Here is an 11087-nt window from a genome sequence, read left to right on the forward strand (position 1 = left end):
GGGAAGATGTAATACAAAGTATTAGGAAAGATATGAAACACTGAATTGATATAAAACATCCAAATGGAATCCCCCAGATTTCTTTTTTTTTTAATTAATTAATTTACTTGGCTGCATTGGGTCTTCGTTGCTGGACGCGGGCTTTCCCTAGTTGTAGCAAGCGGGGGCTACTGTTCGTTGTGTTGCATGGCCTTCTCAGTGTGGTGGCTTTTTTTGTGGTGGAGCGCGGGCTCTAGGCGCAGGCTTCAGTAGTGTGGCACTCTGACTCAGTGGTTGTGGCACACGGGGCTTAGTTCCTCCGAGGCACGTGGAATCTTCCCGGACCAGGGATCAAACCCCTGTCCCCTGCCTTGGCAGGTGGATTCTTAACCACTGTGCCACAAGGGGAGTCCCTCCCAGACTTCTTAAAATGAGAAACTGGGGCTTGCTTTGGTGAGCACAACTTTTTAGCATCAGACTTTTTGCATGAAATGACCGCAGGCAGTTCCTATCCAGAGGTCTTTTTTTATGGACAGATAACATGTTATTAGTTTCAGGTGCACAGCATAATGATTAGCTATTTGTATGTATTGTTAACTGCTCCTCAGCAAGTCTAGTTAACATCCATCCCCTTGCACAGTTACAAGTTTTTTCTTGTGATGAGAAGTTTTAGGATCTACTCTCCTTGAGACGAAGCGAGAGGGTAGCACAGACATATGTATACTACCAACTGTAAAATAGATAGCCAGTGGGAAGTTGTTGTATAACAAAGGGAGTTCAACTCGAGGATGGATGATGCCTTAGAGGACTGGGACGGGGAGGGTGGGGGGGACTCGAGGGAGGGTGGGGGGGACTTGAGGGGGGGGGGAATACGGGGATATGTGTATAAAAACAGATGATTGAACTTGGTGTACCCCCCAAAAAATAATAAATAAATTAAATTAAGAAAAAAAAATCTACTCTCTTAGCAACTTTCAAACATACAATACAGTATTATTAACTATAGTCACCATGTTGTACATTATCTCCCTAGGACTTATTTATTTTATAACTGGAAGTTTGTACCTTTAGACCCCCTTCACCCATTTCACTCACCCCATAACCCTCAAGGCTCTTTAACAATGATCTCTTCAAATGTTTGATAAATACCACTCGTAATAACCTTGATCCAAGGACTTGATAAACTTAACACTAATTTTTACAGCCATTCAAAAAATTACAAGTTTGAATGGTATGTAAAGACTAACACTCCCGTGCGCCCGTGCTCTACAACAAGAGAAGCCACACCAATGAGAAGCCTGAGCCCCTCAACAAAGAGTAGCCCCCGCCCGCTACAACTAGAGAAAGCCCGCGTGCAGCAATGAAGATCCAATGCAGCCAAAAAAAAAAAAAAACTCTAACACTCTTTTACTTTCAATAACCGTGATCACAATTCTAGTGATAATGAGAATACCGGATTTAGAATCCAATCAAGCTGTTTTATTCCAAGTATTTAAAAATAACACTGAAGCTGGAATTTGCAGAGAGTTTGTGGTTAGAGCAGACACCTGAAGCCAATTTGGGCACCACGAAAAGGGCACATCAGCTACAAACAGGGAGCCATGTCCACTATAGGTGGAAAGCAGTCCAGATAGCCTCTGGGAGCCACACTTCTCCTGGGCTCCTGGCCTCCTGGGCCGCCCTGCCCCACCCCACCAGTCCACACCCGAGGCTGGGTGCCAGGCTCTGCCGGCAGCTCAGACTTTTGTCAACCAGCTGCACTGACGCAGCAGTAGGTGTCCAGGGGTGGACCCTTCTTCACTGGGTCTCGCTCATCCTGCTCTCCACCTGTGGCTGTGCCCCTTGGGAGCCCCCCACAGGGCCCTCCAGGGCCACCAGCCTAGGTGCTCCAGTTACCCAAGGCCCAGATTGAGGGCTGAGGGGAGCAATGGCCTTCCCCACCTGTATCCTACTTGTGACACACTAGCATTTCCACCCAGACTAGTAGAACAGGAGAACCTCATTCAGCTGGAGGAGAAAGGCAAAAACAAACAAACAAACAAACCCCTTCCCTGCCCCTCCTCCACTTCACCCCCACTCCCACCTGGCCTGGGTTCAAATCCCACTCCTCCACCTACAAGCTGTGTAAGCTTTAGCTGGTGCTGGGGAGGAAGAAAACTTTCCTCTACCCTTCTAGGTTCTTCTGGCTGGTTTAAGAATTAAGTTGAAACAAGACAGATTAACAGGAGAAAATCCAATTTAGTTTCGTAAGTATGGGAATCTCAAATATGTGAGAGGGTCAGAGACCCCCACGTGCATAAGAGGTTCAGAGACAGAAAGGTAAAATGAGGTACTTAGCCACCCCGAACTAAGAAATGGGATAGGGGCCTGGGGTTTCCAAGGACAGGAGGGTCATTCATAGGACATTAAGTGTTACCCAAACAGGTCTGTGCGCCCAACACACAGCAAACCAAACTCTGAGATGCCAAGTTTTGTGTCAGAGGAAGAGTTCGTTCACAAGGAAGCCAATAGAGGAGATGGGAAAACAAGCCTCAGATCCGCCTCCACCAAGGTGAGGGAGTTGGGATATTTATGGAATAAGCAGGTGGTCTCGGCATGGCAAAAGGTGATTGGAGGCAGGGGAAAACGTGCGGTCACTGGTGTTCTGTACAGGAGTATCTGGGTTACATGCTTCTCCGTACTCAAAAATGCAGGCACTTAGCATGATCTGAGGGTAAAGTTTTCCAGTCCTCTGACATCAAGAGACCATTCATCCTACACCTGTGCAAGCCCAGTTTTAGGGTCGGTGGTCCCAACCACCCTTAGCTGGCTCACTCTGGACAAGAGCTGACTCCAAATTCCTGTAAGACCGTTGGATTAGGTGAAGCTGGGAAGGTATGCAGTTAAAGAGGAAAAAGGGGAAAGGAAGGAAAAAATAGCTAAAGCAAGCTTAATCAGTAAAGGCAGTTTAAAGCAGAGGGCTTTTTACAAGCTGTTGTCTTACCAGTTGATCTGAAAGACAAGCTCTGGGATTCATGTTAGCCATCAGCTTCTGTTAACTCTATGGGGCACGGTTTCACAAGAACAAGAGCAGATGTTTGGTAATTAGATGTTTGCCCTGCCTTATAGATGGGGCCGCTTAGATAAAATGAATCTCTGGTAATAACTCTTTCTCTAGGGAAAATCCCCAATTTAAATTCTTCCAGTTAGCTAAGGGAGGAGCAGTAGTTTCTCTCGAGCCCGCAGAGTCTCCACTGCCTTTAGCTCCAAATAACCCACATGCCAAAGCAGCGTATCTTAGGGAGGTCTCTTCTGAACCCTACACTTGTAACTTAACCTCCCTGAGCCTCAGTCCCTGCCTCTGTGAAATGGGGACAATAGCACCTACCTCATGGCGTTGTGTGAGGATCACACAAGGTGACACGTGTGGAGGGCTGGCATAGGGCCTGACCCAGGGGAAGCCCCGATCAGCGCAGTTCTTGTCGGTCACAGACACACACAGACACAAACACCACTTATGCGGTTACGTAAGAGGATGAGGCTGGTACCAAACCCAAGTTGGGCTGCTTGCTGCTTGAAAGGCCAATACTCGAGGGACAAGTGTTGGTGGAAAAGGAAAATTTGCTTTATTTAAGAAGTCAGCAACCTGGGAGGATGGTGGACTAATGTCCTAAGACCATCTCCAAGTTGCGGCTCAGGGGACAAAGGTTTTAAAGGCAGTGTGAGGGAGGGGGTTGCAGGGTGTATGATTGGTTCGTGCACAGTTCTTGGATTGGTTGGCATCAAGGTGAAGTTTCAAGCACCACCAATCTTCTGGTTTCAACCTGTCTGGGGTCTGTGTGCTTGTGGTCAGCAGTTTTCCTCTGGTCGGGGTCTGCTTCCTGGAAAAAGAACTTAGGAATGTGTGTCAGACCTTTATCTATATCTTTCAGGGAACTAGGAGTTCGGTGACTCTGCTCTGTGGCTGGTCTGTCATCTAAATTGTTACCAGTTTCCCAGCCCAACAGCTATTCTTTGTTTCTACGTCTTCAGGTTTCCTAACCATTAACTCTTGAGTCAGCCTTCTGAGACCTGGGAGACTAAAGCTTTGCTACAAACAAGAGGCAGGTGGAGGACATGGAGGGGGGTCCTGTCTCAGGAAGACCCCATAAGGTTCTGCGTGGTTACAGTTACACACACGCTGTAGATCCACAGACACTGAGGCTCAAAGCCACGCAAGTTCACACACAGACACACAGGGACACACAGGTCTGAGGGTCCCAGGCAGCTGCCCTGTCCAGGCTCGTGCCCTGCTTCAGCCCCAGCCCCACCCTCTCGCCCCAGACAGAAGCCATGTGGCTGGAGCTGGATCTGACCCACTTCTCTGGGAGAGCTGGCAGCATCCAAGGGAGCCCTTTCAGCCGCCTTCCACTTTGCTCTGCTGATAGAGGGGGCATTGGCTTTGTTCCCACAGACACTCTGGAGTCCCCAGCCCCAGGCGTGGGGACTTTATTTTTTGATCTGGCAGAATACAGGTAGGAGGTAGAGCCAGGAAAGGATTTTTCACCTGTAATCCACAGACAGAGACACACCCACCGAGACACAAGCAGACAGGACATCAAAGCACCTGCATTATGCTTACAGGCCACAGCTCTCTGCCTGGAAGGTCGGGGGGTGGGACCCACCAACCTCTCAGATCTCAGATCCAAATCCTCTGACTACAAATTCAGGGCTTTTTCTTTATCCGTTTCGCACTCTCTCCACCACCATCGCCATCCCCACTGTGGCCACTATCACCACCATCATCAAGATTATTACTGCTCTCACCACCACCACCAGCAGCAACAGCATTGCCATCACCTCTATCACCGCCACAACTGCCATCACCACCACCATCAGCACCATCCCCACCACCACCCCCATTATCACCCGCATTACAGCCACCACCACCACTGCCATCACCACATCATCATACCATCATTGTCTGAACTGATGGAGGTGCCTTCTTGGATTCTGACACAGCCTGGAGGAGAGACCCAATGAGAAGGGCAGAAGGATGATGACTGACATACTTCCTAGGAGCCCAGGGGACGAGGTCCAGAAGCTCAGGCCTCTGCAGCAGCCCTGGGTTCTCCCAACCTTCAACCCTGCTGGAGATAGTGTCTTCCAGTCGAGTCTAAGCCTCCTTCCCCGCGCTCCTCCCAAACCACAGAGAATTGGTCCCTATCAGGCGTGGTCCTCGTGGTTTCCCAGTGCCAGAACCAGCTGTGGAGAGAGAGAAGCCCAGCAGGGGTGGGGCAGGGAGGGGCAGAACTCTGGCTGCACATACGGGATTGGCCAACCTGCGCCCTCTCGGCCAGCACCTGACTTAGAAGCTTCCTCAAAGAGACAGTGGCCTCAGCTTCCTCCCTGAGCAACCAGCCATGAGGCGGGCACCCAGTGGGCAGAGTGGGCCTCAGGGGCCATCCTGAGGCAGCGGTGAGGTGGGAGGAGGCCAGCAGGCCCCGTGGGGGGCACCATGGACAAGTTCCGGATGATCTTCCAGTTCCTGCAGTCCAACCAGGAGTCCTTCATGAACGGCATCTGCGGCATCATGGCCCTGGCCAGCGCCCAGATGTACTCCGCCTTCGACTTCAACTGCCCCTGCCTGCCGGGCTACAACGCGGCCTACAGCGCTGGCATTCTGCTGGCGCCACCGCTGGTGCTCTTCCTGCTCGGCCTGGTCATGAACAACAACGTGTCCATGCTGGCCGAAGAGTGGAAGCGGCCGCCGGGCCGCCGGGCCAAGGACCCCGCCGTGCTGCGCTACATGTTCTGCTCCATGGCCCAGCGTGCCCTCATCGCGCCCGTCGTCTGGGTGGCCGTCACGCTGCTCGATGGCAAGTGCTTCCTCTGTGCCTTCTGCACTGCTGTGCCCGTGACCATGCTGGGCAATGGCAGCCTGGCGGCTGGCCTCTCCCCGCCCGAGCTCGCCCGCCTACTGGCCCGGGTGCCCTGCCCCGAGATCTATGACGGCGACTGGCTGCTGGCCCGTGAGGTGGCCATGCGCTACCTGCGCTGCATCTCGCAGGTGAGGGGCCAGATGGCCTTGGGCTGGATCTCCCCTCATAGACCAGGTCCCTCAGAAAGGACCCCATCTTCCCGCTTGAAATGGGGCTTCCTCAGGGCGTGGTCATGTTTCCCCAATAGATGGGGCCCCCCAGCCAGGATGGGTCTCGCTCCTCAGATGGAACTCCATGGGGCAGGGACATATTTCCCCCAAAGGAGGCCAGGACTTCTGAAGGCAGAGCCGTGTGCCTTTCCTCAGGTCAGTGCCACCTGGGGAAGGAGGCCTGTGCCCTGTCCTGAGGTCCGCAAAGTGGACCCAACCATTCAGCCAGCCCCACATCCTCCAATCTGAGCTCCAGTTTGGAAGCCTGGGGGAATTTGCATCTTTTCCCTCTTCCAGGCTGGAGCAGTGGTGAGGCCAGTGGGTGGATGGGCCATTTGGGTACATTTCCCTGGCAAATGCCCCCAGCTGGCACCTCCTGGCTCAGGGAGTGGGAGCTGAGACTCCAGTGCCCCCAGAAGGGAGGCTTGAGTGAGGGGGATGCACTGTTGGGATGCAGGGATGAAGGGCCCACTGATGAGGGAAGCCAGAGCTCTGCTCCCCCAGCCCCACTCCCATGTCCTCTGCCCCTCTGGACCCTCACCCATCTCAGCCCCTCAGGCCTCCTCTGCAGTCACTGTGTGTGGGGAGGAAGACCTGGGCAGGGATCCAAGCTGTCAGGGAGGGGCCAGGGGGCTAGGCCTGCCCTGCAAGCCTGGAGAAACATGCACACTCTGCTCCGGCGAGTCCAGACACCCCAGCTCGCCCTCCAGCCCAAACTCTCCCCTGTGGGGCTTTCGTGGCCACCAGGCGCCCGTGTGAACCTCATACTCTGAGTGTACAATCGGGACTCCGCCTCCCTTCCAACCTGCCCCTCCTCTCCTGTGGGCACTTGTCCACCATCCCAGGTCTCAGGGCCTGGGACAGCTGTCCCGCCCCTGACCTTTAAACCATCATCTCATAAACTAAAATGGCCCCCAGAGGGTAGGCTGCCTGTTTCATTTGGGCTTCAGGGGTTGAATTCGAAATTCAGTTTTAGAATGAAAACCCATCATCTAAAACCCAGAAATTTTCACATCAAAATGAGATTTTCAAACCTGGTGTACCCCCCCCCAAAAAATAAAAAAAAATAAAAAAATAAAAAAATATGAACGATGAAAAAAAAAAAATGAGATTTCCAGCTTTACTTGAAACTTCAGGAGATTCAGCCCAGCAGGGCCCACGTGTCCTCATCCAGCACGTGCTCCGCAGCTCCCCACCCCGTGGCTGCTCTGCCACAACCCCCCCGCCACTGCAGACACTTAGGTTTGCCCCGCCTCCCCCATCCCAATCTGGCCCAATGCTTCTCTGTGCAACTGGGGTTGACTCTGAAGCTCAAGTTGGGGGAGCAGCCTTCCCCACAGTGAGTCACTGGGAGGACAGAACGACCACCCAAGCCTCTGGTGCTCTTTAGCACAGAATCTGAACAGTTGTCCAATTTGTCTCTGTGACCCCCGAGGGCCCAGCTCAGAGCCCACGCAGAGGAGGGGCTGACTGAGTGCTGCCCACTGAAAGGCAGACCGTAGCAGGAGCCAGAGGAGAGGCACAGAACTCAGAGGAGGAAACGTCACTGTGGCGGTCAGGAAGGCTTTCTGAAGGAAGAAGCATGATCAATGAGGGCCGGTTGGCCTAATTATAGTGGCTAACAGTTACTGCGCACTAACTAGGTACCAGGCACTGCGCTAAGTTGACTATCATGTTTAGTCCTCAGAACAACCCAATGGGATAGGTACTATCCACAGCCCCATTTTGTAGGTGGGGAAACTGAGGCACAGAGCAGGTAGATTCTTTGCTCCAAGTCTACCGTTAAGGACAGGTGTACCTCGTTTTATTGCACTTCACTTCATTAGGCTTTGAAGATATTGCAACAAGTTGAAGGTTCATGGCAACCCTGCGTTGAGCAAGTCTATTGGAGCCATTTTTCCAACAGCTTTTGCTCACTTTGTGTCTCTGTGTCACACTTTGCCAATTCTTACATTATTTCAGACTTTTTCATTATTTTATTTGTTACGGTAATCTGTGGTCAGTGATCTTCGATGTTACTACTATAATTTACTGAAGGCTCAAATGATGGTTAGCATTTTGTAGCAATGAAGTATTCTTAAATTAAGGTATGTACATTGCTTTTTATACATAATGCTTTTGCACACGTAATAGACTACAGTACCGTGTAAACACAACTTTTATATGCACTGGGCAACCAGAAACGTCTCGTGAGTCACTATTGCAATGTTCACTTTATCGTAACGGCCTGGAGCAGAAGCCACCATTATCTCTGGGATGTACCTGTAGTGGAGACAGGCAAACCCAGGCAGCCTAATTCCAAGGTCTGCCCAGCTAACTCCTGTGTATCGAGTGCCAGGCCTACACACAGGGCATTTGATTCACGTGGTCTCATTTCCATGAGATGGGTATACCTATGCCCATTTTACAGAAGAGGAAGTGGAGGCAAGAGGTGCCGTCATTAGCGCTTCGCAGTCCGTGCTCTTTTCCCTGAAGGCCCTGACGCGGAGTGTGCTTTGGGGCGGGCTCGGGAGGCCGCAGGGCGGTGCCCGGCTGACTCTCCTCTCTCGCCTGCAGGCACTGGGCTGGTCCTTCGTGCTGCTGACGACACTGCTGGCGTTCATCGTGCGCTCTGTGCGGCCCTGCTTCACGCAGGCCGCCTTCCTCAAAAGCAAGTACTGGTCCCACTACATCGACATTGAACGCAAGCTCTTCGATGAGACATGCACGGAGCACGCCAAGGCCTTCGCCAAGGTCTGTATCCAGCAGTTCTTCGAGACCATGAACCATGACCTGGCGCTGGGTCACGCCCACGGGGCGCTGGCTGCAGTCCCTGCCGACTCGGCTGTCCCCACTGCCACGGACGGTGCCGACGAGGAGAGGGAGAAGCTGCGCGGCATCACCGATCAGGGCACCATGAACAGGCTGCTCACGAGCTGGCACGAGTGCAAGCCGCCCCTGCGGCTGGGCCAGGAGGAGCCGCCGGTGGGCAACGGCTGGGCTGGGGGCGAGCCCCGGCCTTCACGCAAGGAGGTGGCCACCTACTTCAGCAAAGTGTGATCCGCGGCCAGGTGAAGTGGCAGGAATGGGGGGTCTGAGGCCACAGTTCCTCAGACCCCAAACCAGATGGAGAATGAAGGCTGCAAGTGCTGGCAGTAGGCCCCAGAGCAGACCCATATGCCCGGACACTCGCTTGCCTATTTGAGGCAGGAAATTTGGAGCTGGAAGGGGACCTCACTAACCTGGATGGCCCTGGGGTAACAGGGCCACGAGCAGTATCAGTCAGAAGGGTTCTGAACTGGCTTGGGAGGGACAAGCTCCCACCTGCCCAGCCCCTCCCAGGCCACTTCATCCCTGGTCCACCATCTCCTGTCAGGTCCTAGGAGCGTCCTTGCCCCAGCATCCACTCATCTGTGATTTTTTAGAATCTCTGTTCCCTTATGCCCAAGGCTCAGGGAGTGGGAGGGTGTCTAGCCATCTCATGAAGCAGGATTCCTCTGATTTTGGCCAATCTCCTACGTGAGGCTGAGCGGGCCAAGGCAGGCCATAAGGACATGACACAGCCTTACCCGGTGGGACCCACCTTTGGCCCCGGTTAATAAGACAAGATGCCAGAAGCTAGGTTTGCTCAGATGCAGCCAAGGTGTGGCTCACCATGGAGTTCACTCAACATCATCAAGGTGGACTGCACATTTACTTAGCACTGGGCACGAAAGGCCCCCTGTCTTAGTTTGTTTGAATTGCTGTAACAAATATGGCAGACTGGGTAGCTTATGCACAGAGACCTCTCTCACAATTCCGGAGACTGGAAGTCCGAGATCGTGGCACTGCCATGGTCACGTGCTGATGGAGGCCCTCTTCCTGGTGGGTGGCCGGTGCCTTCTCACTTGTGTCCTCATGTAGGGGAAGGGGCTAGGGGGCTCTCTGGAGCCTCTTATATAAGCCATGAATCCCATGCCTCAAGCACCTCCCAAAGGCCCCACTCCCCAATACTGTCACCTTTGGGGGTTAAAATTCAACATATGAATTTAGGGAGGACACATTCAGACCACAGCACATCCCATGGAGGGGTCCTTGGAAACCACCCTGACACCTCCCTCACATCCAGGTCTCAGGGAGAAATCAGACCATTCCCAGAGCTTGATCATTTAGAAAAAGAGGCTGATGTCTCCCGTTTTCTCAGAGACCCCACCCCTTGGGGAGGGGCCTCTAAAGTGCTCAGAGGCTCTGCCCCAAGGTGGGGATGAGGGTGGAGGGGTGGGAGGGAGCTTCCTAGGGTGGAAAGAGCTCAGAATCCAGAGTGAAACAGAATTGGGTCAAATGCTGGCTCTAACACTTACAAGGTGTGTCCCTTGGTTCATTTCCTGTGCCTCAGTTTCCTCATCTGCACAGTGGGGATGGGGCCTCTACCTCATGGGTTGTGTGAGCATTAAATGGGTGAGGTATGTAAAGTGCATGGTACGTGGTAGCCACTCAGTACCTGGCAGATAATGTGTGTATCGATTTCCAAACGTGAGGGCTTATCCTCCTCCTCCCCTTGGATATAAGGGGAGGGGACGTAAAGAACCGGAGCTATCTTTGTTAAGGCAGAAGCTGAGGACCGAGAAGTTGAGCTTCTTTCCCCCCCAAGACATCTTTGAGAGCTAAATCCCGCTCATCTAAGCATTCATTTTGGTCCTGAGCCCTATAACATCCTTCCCTCTAGTCCCACTTCTGAGACCCTGTCTCCCTCCCTTTAATTATTTGGGAAGAGGGTGAGCCCTGGAAGCTCAGGTGGGCTGGAGGGCTCCTCCAGGAGGTGGGACTTGCTCTAGGGGAGGATTCAGATGGGTAAAGACCAGGGGTGTGTTGGCAGCTGGGAAGTGAGGGGTTCCAGTGGGAAAAGCCAGCTCAGATGTAGTGGGAGGAGGTACAAAATGTGAAGGAAAGAGTGAAGTCAGGCAGACCTGGGTTCAAATACTAGGGCTGTGGAACCTGTAGCAAGTCACCCAACCCCTCTGACCCACAGTTGTCTGTCTGT

The 11087-nt window shown here is 52.8% G+C and overlaps 1 protein-coding gene across 1 annotated transcript; it reads left to right on the forward strand.

Moving 5' to 3' along the window:
- The first annotated feature begins 5455 nt into the window (after positions 1-5455).
- CALHM1 (calcium homeostasis modulator 1) lies at positions 5456-9127 on the forward strand. The gene is made up of 2 exons (XM_057734117.1): positions 5456-6007; positions 8645-9127. Exons 1-2 carry the CDS (start codon positions 5456-5458, stop codon positions 9125-9127), a joined length of 1035 nt encoding a protein of 344 aa, XP_057590100.1.
- Positions 9128-11087: the final 1960 nt, after the last annotated feature.

This window comes from Hippopotamus amphibius, chromosome 5 (assembly GCF_030028045.1).
Source record: "Hippopotamus amphibius kiboko isolate mHipAmp2 chromosome 5, mHipAmp2.hap2, whole genome shotgun sequence".
NCBI classification, from domain to species: Eukaryota; Metazoa; Chordata; class Mammalia; order Artiodactyla; family Hippopotamidae; genus Hippopotamus; species Hippopotamus amphibius.